Source organism: Sorghum bicolor, chromosome 7 (genome assembly GCF_000003195.3).
Source record: "Sorghum bicolor cultivar BTx623 chromosome 7, Sorghum_bicolor_NCBIv3, whole genome shotgun sequence".
Classification (NCBI taxonomy): Eukaryota; Viridiplantae; Streptophyta; class Magnoliopsida; order Poales; family Poaceae; genus Sorghum; species Sorghum bicolor.
In genome coordinates this window covers 9,363,291-9,378,784 of record NC_012876.2, presented here as the reverse complement: position 1 = coordinate 9,378,784, position 15,494 = coordinate 9,363,291, and the positions used below count along the sequence as shown (strand labels likewise).

General features: G+C 46.2%; 1 protein-coding gene across 1 annotated transcript; it reads left to right on the top strand.

Annotated features, from left to right (window-relative positions):
- On the top strand, positions 1,321-4,366 carry LOC110437210 (loricrin-like). The gene is made up of 2 exons (XM_021465567.1): positions 1,321-1,341; positions 3,980-4,366. Exons 1-2 carry the CDS (start codon positions 1,321-1,323, stop codon positions 4,364-4,366), a joined length of 408 nt encoding a protein of 135 aa, XP_021321242.1.

Below are 15,494 nucleotides of genomic sequence, written 5' to 3'. Positions count from 1 at the left end.
CATATGGCATCTTCAGTGCTCGAAGGAGTCTCGTTGACTCGTACAAGCTGCCCGACAGATGATGACCCTCCGGAAGCAGCCCCCCAATAATTGACATCATAGCATCAAAGCAGGCTCGAGTCATATTGTGTTGGGACTTCAACCTGAGTAGGCGGCCAATGGCATCTAGTTGAGAAACTATTGTCTTCTCATGTAGGTGCTTTTGTGCTGACTCCAACATGGCGAAGAACGCCTTAGCGCTTGGCTCTGGCTCCTCCTCATCCTCATCCTCCGTAGGTCTTTCAACGAATGTCGCATCCGCATAGTCACCTAACCATCCCGCTACCCCGCCATCACCATCAAATGCCTCCAACTGTTGAATCATGGCCTCCTCTCTAGGACGATATGCTTCACCATGGTACACCCATCGGGTATAGTTCGGCATAAATCCATACTTGCAAAGATGCTGCACCATGACTTGTCTTGTTTTTCTGTTCTTGTTTTCACAGTCGCTGCAGGGACAAAACATGTCTCTCACTCCCTTAGCTTCCTTAAATGCATGGTCTAAGAATTTCTCGGTCTTATCCATCCATTCGCGGGTGATTTGAGCTTGACTTGGGCGTCCCGTGTACATCCAGTCACGGTTTTCCATCCTCTAGCATATACATATAACAGAGTAATATAACCATCACTTGCATCTGCACGGCGTGCCTACTATCTAATAGGTGAGGATAGGTCCTAATCTCACCCGCAGATGCGTAGATGAGGTTAGTTTCTATGCTCTACTCCGATCCGAGACAGAATTTCGGCAGCACCTCCCCGCTATTCTCCCGATACACGTCCTTAAAAGGAGAGTGTGTATCCAGAGAACAACAGGGAGGTGGTCCCGAAACTCTGTCTCAGATCCGAGTAGAGCATAAAAACTAACCCATCTACGCATCCGTGGGTTGTCCAAAAAACGTGAACAATCCAAAATAGATACGGTCAGAGATATGCAAAGATCTGCATACCTCCAACCGTATATGTTTCGGACGGGAGACGCCTAACTGAGTTACACCGATCTACGTACGACAACGGTAAGGAAAAAAGGTTAATTATACCTAGGGTGGTGGTGGAGATAGGCTAGCGGCACAGTGGCGAGTCGGTGCAGTGGCGATCGAGTTGGCGCTGTGCAGGCAGGACCGCAGAACCAACGAAGACGGTCAGGATAGCCGAGGTGGTCTGAGTCACCTTCGACGAGTCCTACTCTATAAAAGAAACACAACACTATAATTTCAAAATTTTGGCAGAACCTTCCCTGTACGGGGAGGTTTCCAGAACCTGCAAGAAAAAGCTGGCACGATGGCCAATGTCCACATACAGGCACGATGGCCCACACATTCACAATTGTGGATTAGAACTAGGACGTTTGAAAGCCTAATTTTGGTTTTGGTAATTAATGACACCAAGTTGCTAATGTCTTTTGTTTAAAGTAATTTGAGTTAGGCATAGCAACACATGTGATGAAGGAGCAAGGTGGCATGGAAAGGTGGCCACATGATCACAAAGAGATGTAGCATGATGTGAAGATCATGGTGATAGACAAGGAGCAAAGGTATCAAGGCAAAGGTATAAACATAGGGTTTTACTTTTGCCGGTCTAAGATGAGTAGAGAAGTGATTGACCGGGTTTACGATAAATAGCCAACTATCAAGAGGAGAAATCACGGTCATCTCTCAAATCAAGTGTTACTAGGTCCATATCTTGAGAATATGCATTAGGATCTAGTAAAGTGCTAACTTAACTCCTTTGGTGAAAATGTTTGTGAAAAGCTAAAACACATGCACTTTGGTGGTGAACACTTGATGGTGTTAGCACATTTGCAAAGGAGGTGGAGTTCCTAGGGTTGAGAGGGGTGTGGGTTCCTCTCTCCCTTCCGCCGAGCTTGCACGGCGGGATTCGGCGCTTTTGAAAAAATTAAGTGTATATTTTCTGTTGCGCCGATGGGAAATTTGGAGAAGTCGCCGGACGCAGTGCGCGGAGGCACCGGACGCTGGCCTTTAGCGTCCGGTGTACTGTCGGGTGCAACAGAGTGCACCGCATGCACCGGAGTGAGTCCGGTGTTTAGCGTCCGGTGTGCGGGCGTTTTGCGAACCTCTCTGGGTATGAGTCCGGTGAGCACTGGACGGTCCGGTGCTCAGCGTCCAGTGACCCCGAAAGTTTGCATACCTTCCTGAGTTTTAGTCCGGTGTGCATCGGACGCGTCCGGTGTTTTGCAGGTAGCCGTTAGAAACTGACACGCGAGATCCAAGACGGACACGTGGCCTACCCCTGAGCACCGGACGCTGGGGTTCGAGCGTCTGGTGATCACTTAGTAGCGTCCGGTGCCCCTGTTTTCAGCCCAGTGAAAGTGGCCAACGACTAGTTCTTTGAGGGAGCTTATCAGTAGTTGGTGGCCGGCTTTGGGGGGTTCCCTCTTGGACATTTGATTACTTGAGACATACTTTGAGCTAGAGAAAACTCCCTCCACTCATCTCCTTGCTTGATTGCTAATCCTAGTGAGATTTAGTGAGATTCAAGTGCATTGCTTTGAGAGTTGCATTTAGTGGCACTTGATATTTGAGTTTGCTGCGGATTTCTTGTTACTCTTGGGTGTTTCCCGACGCCCTAGACGGCTTGGAGCAGCGGTGGTGTTGAGCTCGTGCTTGGAGATTGTTTCGAGCCTCACCAAGTGATTTGTGAGGGGTTCTTGAGCCTTCCCCGCGGGAGATCGCAATTGGCTACTCTAGTGGATTGCTCGTGGCTTGGAGGATCCCCATCTTGTGAGTGGATGTGCGGCACCCGCTGAGGGTTTGGCTTTGGATTGCCAATTAGCTCGTGATCCATCAAGTGGGTGTATCGCCACAACGAGGACTAGCTTGCCGGGAAGCAAGTGAACCTCAGTAAAAAATCTTGTGTCATATCTTGCCGAGGATTCTCTTGTGATTGTGAGTGATTGCTTGGATATATCTCTACTCTACAACGTTAGTATAATAATCACTCTCCACTCCTTACTTACTTTTATATCTTGCTAGTTGTTTAGCTTGTTTAGTTTAGTCTTCTTGTTTAGGAGTGTAACTAACCTTCTCTTGTTGTTGTGCTTTAGTGTTTAGTCTTGTACTAGTTTGTATAGGTGGCTTGCATAGCTTAGTTGAGCTAGTGCTAGAATCGCTTCGCTATTTGTTTTACTAACTCACTTGCTTAGTGAAGTTTGTAGAAATTTTAAATAGGCTATTCACCCTCCTCTAGCCATTTGGACCTTTCAACGTTGAATTAGAAACATGCTAGACTAAAAAGCTAACATGTTTTGAATAAACAATTACCCAAAAGCACGAATGAGTTTCAAGAATGAGCTAATGTATCATCATATAGGACAATTTAATGTGCATGCTAGGCTGCTGCCCTCATCTTTCAGCAACCAAAAAAAAGATGCGCTTACTGTACAGCAATAATTTCAAATCTGACTACAAGAAAGTTTACTTGGTTTTAATTTGCATATTGCTGTCAGGTAGTAAAAAATATCAAGCTCATGCAAGAATAATTAAGGTTGGACTAGCCACAAATAAATAATTCATTCTAGCAGTATACTGCTGCTTTGATCCTAGCAATTGACCACGCCACTACTTCCAGAAGGGAAAAGATGCAAAGTAGAAAGCCAAATTGATGCATTCATCGCATCCTAGTGAAATACGCTTTCTTAACTCATTTCCTATCTTTTGAAAATCACTTCTATTACAGCGGCCCAGCACCAAAGCAAAATTGGCGACACGCAAGCAAGGCAGGGCAACTGGGCAAGGTCTAGAAGAATTGCAACTTGCTACAGACAAAACAAAGAATCGCTACGCTAGCTGGTTGTTGCGACTCGGAACCGTGGCTAGCTTACTTGCAATCACAATCACACACAAAATTGACGGGGAAATTAAATCATCGTCGTCAGTTTGTAGATTATACACCAGTTGCCCACAAATCATGGAATTTACAGGACCAGATCGAGCGAGAAAGAGAGAGGCGAATCCAGGTCAGTACCTGGACACCAGGCGGCGTCGGCTGCCGGCAGCTACGATGGCGCGGCGGGGCGGCCTGGACGGCGGCGGCGCCGCTAGCCGGGGGCGGGCGCGCATGCGGCCTGGGCACGGCCGGAGGCGGGCGCGCGTGCGTCCTGGGCGCGACCGGAGGCGGGCGCGCGTGCGGCGGACCTCCGGCGTCTGCTGCCCGGCAGCTACGACGGCGCGGCGGGGACGGCCTGGACAGCAGCAGCTTGGCCGGGGGTGGCCTGGACGGGGGCGGTGCGGCCTGGTCTGGGGCGGCGCGGCGGCAGAGATCGGGCGGAGGTGGTGGCGGCGGCGGGGATCGGCTGGAGGCGTCGTGAACGGGAAGGGTGTGGAGGATTTTTTTTTTACAGAAACAAGCGGTGGGTGTTTTGTTGGGCCGCGCTTTAGGGTTAGCTCTTCGCCGAGTGCCGTCTCAGGCACTCGGCAAAGAAAATGATTTTTTAATTAACAGAAAAATTGTTTCTAATTATAAAAAAAATGGTTGTTTGTAATCTTTAAAAAAAATGAATGTCTTTTCTTCTCATTATTTATAACTCTATTTTCAAATATTAAAACTTGTTCGAGTTTGCTTTCTAAATTTTTTAATTTATTTTGTTTCCTTACATTATTTTTGAAAAAGTTAATTTGAATTGAAGGTGCTTGAAATAATGAAATTTAGTGTTTTAAAAAAATGATATTCATATTTTTAAGTGTATTTTGAGGCCGTATTTATGAACTCGCACAAAATTTTAAACATCTTGTTCATGTAACATGACCATCGACTTGTGGTCTAAATGTTTTAATTATATAAAATGTGAATGAAGTCCGTAAAACATAAAACTTGACAAAGTCTCATGTTATCACATGTAGAAGCTATGATAAAAATTTAAGACGATTTGGAGAACGTTGTCACGTCGAGTACCTGAAACCTAAACATGACCATACATATGGTGAGTGTGATCACACGTAATCATGTATGGGTTTTAGACATCCTACATCACAACTTAGTCGAAACCTTCTCAATTTTTTATTATAGCCTCTACATGCAATAACATGACGCATCAACAAGTTTCGTGATTTTTGGACTTCGATCGGATTTTATATAATTTAATAACACTTTCCTCGCAAATACCTCGTCATGTTAGGTCAACAAGATGCTTGACATTTCATATGAGGTCCTGGAAACAACCTCAGCATAAACCAAAAATCATGAATATTATTTTTATAACGATCAAATTTGATTATTCCATAAACATACAGTTCAAATTTAAAATATTCCAAAAAATTCAACAGGAGGAAAAAATAAAGAAATATATTTAAAAAAAACTCAAAATTGTCTCAAATTTGAACATAGAGTTTTAAATAATGTGGTAAGGCCTCACAAAAAACATGGGTAAAAAAACAAAAAAACTTCACCGAGTGCTAGGCCGTGGCACTCGGCAAAGAGGGCTCTTCGCCGAGTGCTAAGCAGTGCACATCCCGGCTCTCGGCAAAGCAAGCGTCTTCGCTGAGTGCTTATGCCGGCTCTCGGCAAATACATATTTTTTAACAGCGTACGCGGGGGCGGCCGTCACGTTACTTTTGTTTTGCTGGGTGCCCTTCTTTGCCGAGTGTTGCACTCGGCAAAGAATACCTTTGCTGAGAGCAGCTCTTTGCCGAGTGTCATGCTCTTTTTGACGCTCGGCAAAATCACTCTTTGTCCAGTGCAAATCTTTGCTGAGTGCAACACTCGGCAAAGAGAGGCTTTGCCGAGTGCCTGTAACATCCCTGATGTTACGGTTACTAAAAACGGATCATGTCATCATGAGCATTGCAAATCATAATTGTTAAAGCACATTAGTATGCATCAATTTAAAATAAGTTTACTTTGAGTGCTTGTGCTTAGGGAATTAAAGTGTGCTTACATTGTGTTTGGATGCTTGTGTTGGATGCTAAAACCCTAGGGTGAAAGATTTCCGAAGAGCTAAGGGGGGAAAACCCTGATTTTTGAACCCTAGAACTGCCCCCTTTTGTGTAATTCAAAAACTAAGCAAAATTTGAGGTTGAGTTCAAAAGCAAAGTTGTAGATCCTGGCAAGATGTACAACTTTGGTGTTTTGAGTTTTTGAAGTTTCAATACAAAATTCAAAGTAATTTTGAAAATACAGATTTCCAGAAAGTGTCCCCTTTTCCAACTTAAACCCCCAATTCAAAATCCATTTGGAATTTTGAAAAATGGTCAACATGAAAGTTGTAGAGCACAAAAAGTTGAACAACTTTCATGTTGGGAGTTTTTCAAGTTGTTATACAAAATCAAAAGTAATTTTGGAAATTCTGTTTTGCCCCAATTCAAAAATTTGGAATTTCTTTGATTTGAGTTTGATTTTCAAACTGTTTGGCCAAATTCACCCTGTTACACTCAAAATTAGTTCTGGACTCTTAAATAGGTTTTGTAGCTTATAAAATTTGGAACAACTTTTGTTTTGACACAAATTTGACTCCAGTTCAAATTTCGGCTGAATTTCACAAAATCCAGAAAAGAGGGGATAAGGGTTGCTACAGTGACCCGATAGGGATCACCGGCTCCCTGTCCAGCGCGGCCGCCGTGCGCGCAGCGCCGCGTGCGCGCGCGCAGGCACGCAGCTGCTTGCTGCCAGGGTCGCCAGGCGACGTGGACGCCTCGGGCTCGCCTTCCCCTCCACTTGAGCACCGACGTGGACGACGCCGTCCGTTTCCACTGTCCACGGCCGGAGAAAACTCGACGTCCCTCTCCCTGAAATTCACCGTACCCAGTTCCCCTCGAGCCAAATTGAGCAACCCAGCGTCTTCGTCACCTTCGTGCGGACCCAGTGCACCCCCAAGCTCCCTCTCTAACCCACCCAGTCGCCAGAACCTCTCTGCTCTTCTCCAACTCCGGCCGAGACCGCCGCCGCGGAGCTCTTCCCGTGGCCACGGTGTTCCAGTGAGTATCACACCCCGCTGGCGACTGTTTCAAGTCCCTTCCGTGCCCCGGTTGCTCATGCTCTCGCTCCTTCTCCTTGAATGTGAGCAGGATCGCCGGAACAAGCTTGCCGGAGCCAGAGCTCCCGCCCGACGACACTGCTTCCGTCGCCAGCGGCTTCAGCTGCTTCTCCGAGCCTTGCAGCGTGAGCACCACCCTCCCCAACCCCTATGGAAGCTCGCTCGGCCGTTGGCTTACACTCTATCGGGCCCTAGCGGCCGGCCGAGGGTCGGCCATGGTGGCTGCCCGCCCTTCTCGTGACCGAGGTAGAAAGAGTAGGGTAGAGCGTGGGTAGGGGGTGTCCACAGGGTCGCGGAGTTGAAGCGAAGCTGATGCGCACGCGCACTCCGGCCGAGACCCTCGCCAACGGCGGCCGGAGCCGTGGCCGAACCGCCGTGCGCGGGGAGGACGCAGCTGACGGGTGGGGTCGCCCCGTCAGCGTCCCGCAGAGAGAGGGCCTGACGAGCGGGACCCGCTCGTCAGTGACCGCTCAGAGAGAAGGGGCGGCGCGCGCAGCGCGGGTGCGGGCCGAGCGCGTGTGGGCCGGCCTGCGGCCCAGTTCCCAGACAGCCCACTGCACAGTGTTGCTTTTCTTTTTCCTTTTTGATTAAAATTACTTGATGTTTGAAATTGTGCAATAAATCAGGTGCTAATCCAAAAATGATGAAAGTTTTTGTATAGGTTCCATAAGGTGGGTAGAACACAAGAAAAATAGTGGATTCTGTTTTCTGGTAGTTTGCATGTTTGTAAAATTTTGCTCTTTTAATTAATGAATAAAACTTCTAGGAATTTTAATAATTTATTTGTATGTCCAAAAATCACCAAAAATTGTGGGGAGCCTCTGAATATTATTCCCTGGCTCCACACAAAATTTGATGACATTTGGATAATGTTTGATTAGAATACTAATAAACCCTTATTTAGTACTTAAGTAATAATTCCAAAACCATTAAATAATAATTAATTAAATTCTCATGATTAGGGTTGAGTGATTTTGGGATTGTGTGATGACCTGAGGTCATTAACCCTAATGACCCTTGGCATTTAATTATTATTTAGCCTTAATGCTTAATTACTGTCATTAGTAATTAATTAAGAATTAATTAAGGTAAATAGGTTTAATAATTACTTAATGTAAGATAATTATGAATTAAGTAAAGTCTTAGTTTACAGATGAAACCTCTTGGGTAAAAATATTAAGTTATTAAACAACTTTATTTAGTGACAATTCTGTATTGCATTAAATAGGCAAATCGTACTTAATTCGGTCCATCTTGCATAATTGCCATACGCATATCATAAGCATTCATCATTTTGCGTATAGTGTCCGTGACCGAAGGAGCGCCCGTTGAACCGAACCCTGAGGTCAGTGCTCCGTTCGAGGAAGTCGGATCCGAGACTTGGGAAGTCTCCGAGGGTCCCTCTCTGCCCTGCAACCAAGGCAAGCCCCGGATGCATTAACCCCTCCTTGGATGTTTTAAATCTTTTATCACTTATGAATTGAAAATGCTGCATTAAGTAGATGAGAATTGGGTTAACCTACTTGCTGCATTTACTACCTTAACATCTGTATCCTGTCCTTGACACCTGTTTTATTTTAAAACCGCGTAGCGATGCTTAGCCCTGCTACTAGATAGGTTTTTAAACAAGAAAGTTTGAAGGGTTGTTGTGGGATACACTTACTGTCAATGATGTTTCAATTTGAGACCGGTCGGTGGACTTGCTTTAAGAATGGAGTCTTAAAGTAGTGTCTCCAACTGTGTCGGTTAAGGACCGGTCCGTTGATGGCCTGCTGGGTTGAGAATTTATAGTACTAGCCACCTGCCTACGGTAAGCCCAGTCTTGTGATCCCTCGACGCGAACAGCTACTCGCGCACTGGGAGTGGAAAGATGGCGAGAGTAGTGTGTACCCACCTTACGGATCTGAGATGACCGGAAAACATCTAGATCGGCTGTAGGATGGTGGAGTACTGTGCTCTCGGGTGCCGCGAACCTGGTCAAATTTGGGGAGAGCTTGATTTGGGTTGATATATGCAAGATTTGGTTCTACATATGTCGGGTGGTTAGGAACTCCAGCTGGATTGCTAAGCGATTCGAATCGTCGTTGCTCCCCGATTGGGAGACTCAATTCCTTCGACCCTCATCGTAGTTAAATATGCAACTAAGTGATAAAATGAGAAAAGGAAAAATGTCTCATGAGGTTCGGATCCCAATTCCTGGACTTATAGCGACATGAAGCTATGACCATCAATAAATAATACTTAATGATAGGGTTAGGAACTCACGGATTCGTCTGTGGGGAACAACTAGTTAGACTATCCTCGAATTCTTCTGCCTCCGCGAGGGAGGAATTCAGGGTAAAACTTGAAAATAAGGATGCACTACTAGTAAGCTTTTCCGCAAAACACTTTGGCTCCTTGCTCAGCCACCCCTTGTCTACCCTAAGCCTGCATCCCTAAATTCTCCTCTTTTCCCGTCGGATAAGTCTTGTTGAGTACTCCCGTACTCAGGGTTTCAATACCCCTGTTGCAGGTGAAGCTCAGGAGCCGACTTGTTTCGGACCCTGTTGTGTGACCGTCGTCGAGGTTGACGACGAAGAAGAGTGAGCGTGACCCATGGGCAGGGTCTGTAAATTTATTCTGTCTGTACTAAAGTTTCAGTTGCTCCGCTGGACCAGGCTTGTAATAACACTCTACTATTTGGAAGAACTCCTTTTGTAAATTATGTTATGTAATACTTCCGCTGTTTCGCTCTGAAATACTATTTTGGTCTTGTGTCGTTGAGTTACTGCTTTATCTTCGCAACGAATGATCCTGGTGTTAAGGTGGCCACTTGCTACCCTGTAAGGGCGAGAAGAAACAGTTCTCGTTGTTTGACCATTATCAGTGGTCAGGATGAGTCAGCTTGGTACGCCACAGGTAGCAGTGGAATGAGCGCACAGTAAGGCTCATCGGACTTCTAAAGTGGGAGGACTCCCGGCATCACCGTCAGAGGTCCTTAGGACAATGGCAGGTGCCGGTGGGCCCAAACACTTAGGGGGTTCTGCCACAGCTGGTATCAGAGCATTCGTTGCTAAGATGACTGCTGAAACTTTGAAAAACTTCAAAAATTCGTTTGGAACTAATATTATGAACTTGCCTATTTTGAGTCCAAGTGCTTAGTCCTAATCTACCCCTGTCTATAGGCTTTCTTAGAATTTTTGAAGTGGTTTGGAGGAGCAACCTAAAGTATTGCCCTATGTTGTAAAAGTTTAAAGTAATATCGTTACGAATTGTTAGTAGGAATCGTAAGTTCGTGCATGCATCATAATGTATTAACTGGTTAAGTTCCTTCCTCCTTGTTGGGTTGGGCGAATAGAATCAATCCTATTCTTGCTAACCTTTAAGGTCTCTCTTACTAATCTAAACTTACCCTCTACAGGATGGCTCGTCAGAAGCAGACCCCGCGTAAGCGGACCGGTCCAAAAGGAGTTCCCCGACATCAGCTAGCTCCACGCAGTGATCAAGCCAGTAGTAGCCGTACCCCGCCTCAGCAGGAGGTGGACAGGTTGTCCGCCGAGTTGACTGAGGTGATGAGAGAGAGAATGTACAATGTTATGGAGATTGGCAAACTCAAAGCTCAACTGGCCAAAGAAAAACAAGCTACAGAAAATTGTGAAGCTATGTTGTCCCGGATGGTGGAGGAGCGGAATGCAGCCATTGCCCGAGAGGAAGAAGCTAGGAGCACCCATAGGCATGAGCTAACTAGGATGAACGCAAAGTTGGGCAAGGCAAAGTATCTCAAGGATTTGTATGTGAAGATGGCGGCCACGGTCACCGCACAACGGGATGTTGCGTGGCAACGAGAGGACCAGCTCCAGCTGGAGAAACTGGAGCTGGCATATCACTTAGATACAGTCAATGATCTGGCTATGCAATATCGTGATATTGCATTTGATCTGTATCATCAACTCCACCCACCTCCCGGCGAAGGAGAAATGGATACGGATGGCGAGTTGGCAGACGATGGAGAACCCGATCCCGGCCTCAGTGGTGGAGAGGAGTCCGACCCCGATGATCACAACCCAGGGGGTAATCAAGATGATGGCAACGACGACCCGGGCTACAGCTCTGGCCACACCGATTAGTTCGGTGAAACCGAGGGCAACGTCGTTGTAGGGGTCTTAGCTTGCCGTAGTGGGGTTCGGGTTTGTAATATAAGTTTTCTTTCGGTTTGAGAAGTTGAACTTGTTTACTCTTGGTGTGTATCTAACTAATGTTTAATAAGTGAATGTAAGATATGTTCTGTGTTATGAATTCTACGTGGTAACAGGTATCTACGATTCTTGTAACAGATGCCGATGCGTACTCGCGGATCCGATGGAGCTGGGACATCCCAGGGAGGGGATGATATCCCCAACCCTCCACCTGCTCCACCTTCTTTGGCTGACGCCATTGCTGTCCTGCTAAGTGCCACTACTGACAATGCTCGCTTGCTGCGCGAGCTAGCCCAGCGTCAAACACACCCTGCTTCAAACTTCAGGGCACCGCGCAACGGGGACGGAGAGGCTCGGTATGTAGATTTTACCGAGACCAGGCCCCCGGTGTTCACTAAGGCCGATGAGCCTTTAGAAGCGGATGACTGGCTCCGAACTATGGAGCATAAGTTCAGTTTAATTCAGTGTTCAGAAACTCAGAAACCCTTATTTGCAGCCCAGCAGCTTCGGGGAGCTGCAGGTGCCTGGTGGGAGAACTTCTTAGCTATTCAAGCTCCCGGACACCAAGTTACCTGGACTGAGTTTAGGGACGCGTTCCGCGCCCACTACATCCCCGAAGGGCTCATGGCCATGAAGGCCGAAGAGTTTCTCGCCTTGCAGCAAGGCGACAAAAGTGTTATGGAATACGTGGCAAGGTTTAATCATCTTTCTCAATATGCCACGGATCATGTGAACACTGACAGAAAGAGGAAAGCCTGTTTCATGCGTGGTCTAAATACTAAACTTCAGACTATGATGACCACTTGCCAAAATGCTACTTTCTATGAGGCGGTAAATATTGCTATCGCCTCAGAGGAAAAGAATAGGAAACATAAGGAAGCCAAGAAGAAGGCTGCTTCCTCTTCCTTCTCTGGTCGCGGTCAAAAGCGCCAGAGGGTCATTTATCATCCACAGGGCCATGGACGTTTCCAAACGCCGATACCTTATCGTGGTCCTTTCTCCCCTCCACAGTACAGACCTGGGCAGCAGGTATATTCTCGACCTACTGCCATCGCTTTTGCACCACGCCAGCCGAACGCCCCGGGTGTTCGCCCTACTGCTCCGCCCAGCCACAATTACCCTTGCTTCAATTGTGGTAAACCTGGGCATTTCTCTAAAGAGTACCCTTTTCCTCGTCAAACCAACCCTACCTTTCCAAGGCCACCTATGGGCCAACCCCAGTCGGGTCAGTTCAGAACTGGAGCTCAAAAAGGGCAACAGGTACAGAAAGGTAGACCGGTAAAGAAGACAGGGCAAGTCTTCCATACCGAAGTGGAGGCAATTCCAGAGGGTGAACCAGTGATGATGGGTACGTTTCCTGTTGCGAAGCATCCTGCTTTAATGCTCTTTGATTCTGGTGCATCCCATACATTTATCAATCGCACCTTTGTGTTAAAGCATGGCATACCCATTGGGGAAACACAAGATCATTTTTATATACAGTCGCCAGGAGGACGGCTGATGTCTAAAGAAATGGTTCACCAAGTACCCATCGAATTTGGTGGGCACAATTTTCCTACTAGTATGATTGTTCTTAAGGACCAAGAAATTGATGTTATCTTAGGCATGAACTGGATGGCGCAACGAGGGGTTGTGCTAGACACTTTGCACCGAACCATTAAAATCCCATTGCCCAATGAGAATTCTTACTTGCTAATCCAATTAGTTACTCCCAAACGGACAATTGGGCAAGTTCATGCCGCTAATGTGTCTGAAGTTAAAGATATCCCGGTAGTTCGAGATTTCCCGGATGTATTTCCTGAAGACTTACCAGGTCTGCCTCCGGACCGGGATGTACAATTCAGTATAGAATTGAAACCAGGGACGGCCCCAATATCTCGAAGGGCCTACAGAATGGCACCAAAAGAGCTGGCCGAATTAAAAACCCAATTACAAGAGTTGCTGCAGAAGGGTTTTATTCAGCCTAGTTCTTCTCCATGGGGTTGCCCAGCCTTGTTCGTGAAAAAGAAAGATCACACGTTAAGGCTGTGTGTTGATTATCGTCCTCTAAATGAGGTAACGATTAAAAACAAGTACCCATTGCCCCGCATTGACTTACTGTTTGACCAGCTAGCTGGGGCCAAGGTGTTCTCAAAGATTGATTTGAGATCAGGGTACCACCAAATTAAAATTAGGCCGGAAGATGTGCCCAAGACTGCTTTCACAACCCGTTACGGGTTGTATGAATACTTGGTGATGTCCTTTGGGTTGACTAACGCACCGGCCCATTTTATGTACCTGATGAACTCTGTCTTCATGCCAGAACTAGACAAATTTGTGGTCGTCTTCATTGATGACATCTTGATTTACTCCAAAACTAAGAAGGAACATGCTGAACACTTGAGAATCGTGCTGACCCGTCTTAGGGAGCACCAGCTATATGCCAAGTTCAGCAAATGTGAGTTCTGGCTGGACAAAGTTCATTTCCTGGGTCATGTATTATCAGCGGAAGGAGTCGCTGTAGACCCAGGCAAGGTAGAAGATGTGTTGAAGTGGAAACCCCCGACTACGGTACATGAGGTCCGTAGTTTTCTGGGCATGGCGGGATATTACCGTCGTTTTATCCCAGACTTTTCCAGAGTCGCCAAACCAATCACAACCTTGCTCAAAAGTCAAACAAAATTTGTTTGGTCACCCCAATGTGAGCAAGCTTTTCAGACTCTGAAAAGGTTGTTGACAACTGCACCTGTCTTAGCCCAGCCAGATATTGAAAAACCCTTTGATGTATATTGTGACGCATCAGGAATCGGGTTAGGCTGTGTGCTGATGCAGGAGGGTCGCGTAATTGCATATGCTTCCAGGCAACTCAAACCTCATGAAGAGAATTACCCGACCCATGATCTCGAACTAGCCGCCGTGGTACATGCATTAAAGATCTGGCGTCATTATTTGTTGGGAAACACATGTCATCTATATACAGATCACAAAAGCTTGAAGTATATCTTTACTCAAGCTGAGCTTAATATGCGCCAGCGAAGGTGGCTAGAACTAATTAAAGATTACGACCTTGAGGTGCATTATCACCCTGGCAAGGCAAATGTAGTAGCGGATGCCCTCAGTCGTAAGGCTCACTGTAATTGCTTAACAGTGAAGCCTAGGGATATAACTCTGTGCCAAGAGCTAGAGAACTTGGGAATAGAAATGATTTCCCAAGGAAGCCTTTCCAATTTAAAGATTGATTTCAATCTCGAGGCTCAAATCATAAAGGCACAAAAAGAAAACAAAGGCATGAGACATCTTAAAGAGAAGATTTCTAATAGAGCACTCACAGACTTTAAGGTGGATGAGGCGGGAGTAATCTGGTTCAAGAACCGGTTAGTGGTTCCCAAGGTACCTGAGCTACGTCAGCAAATCCTGGATGAAGCTCATACCACGAGGTATTCTATTCATCCGGGAAGCAATAAGATGTATCAGGACCTGAAGCAAAGGTTTTGGTGGACAAAAATGAAGATAGAAATAGCTCGCTATGTGGCCCAGTGTGACACCTGTCGAAAAGTCAAAGCCATTCATCTCAAATCCGCTGGGGAGTTGCAACCTTTGCCTATCCCCGCATGGAAATGGGATGACATAAGTATGGATTTCATAGTAGGATTGCCCAAAACGGCCAAGGGCTTTGATTCCATTTGGGTCATAGTAGATCGTCTCACCAAAACAGCACATTTTCTGCCGGTAAAGTTATTGTATCCTGCCTCCACCTATGCTAAGATTTATTTCGACCGTATCCTAAGTCTGCATGGAGTGCCAAAGACAATAGTGTCAGATAGAGGCACACAATTTGTCTCCCAATTCTGGAAATGTTTACATGAGTCCTTGGGCACTAAGCTTTTATACAGCACAGCCTACCACCCTCAAACTGGTGGGCAAACGGAAAGGGTAAATCAAACCCTAGAAGATCTATTAAGATCTTGTGCCCTGAATTTTCCAGATAAGTGGGATGACTGCTTGCCTCTAGCAGAATTTTCCTACAATAATAGCTATCAAGAGAGTATCAAAATGGCTCCCTTTGAGGCACTGTATGGTCGCCGATGTCGAACTCCATTACACTGGTCAGAACCTGGAGAAAGATGGTTCTTCGGAGTTGACTTAGTGAAAGAGACTGAGAACAAAGTGAAACAAATTCAAAATAATTTGAAAGTTGCTCAGTCCCGACAGAAAAGTTACGCTGATAAAAGACGTCGACCATTGAAGTTCGCCAAAGGTGATCATGTGTATTTGAAAGTATCCCCAATGAAAGGAGTAAATCGTTTTGGTGT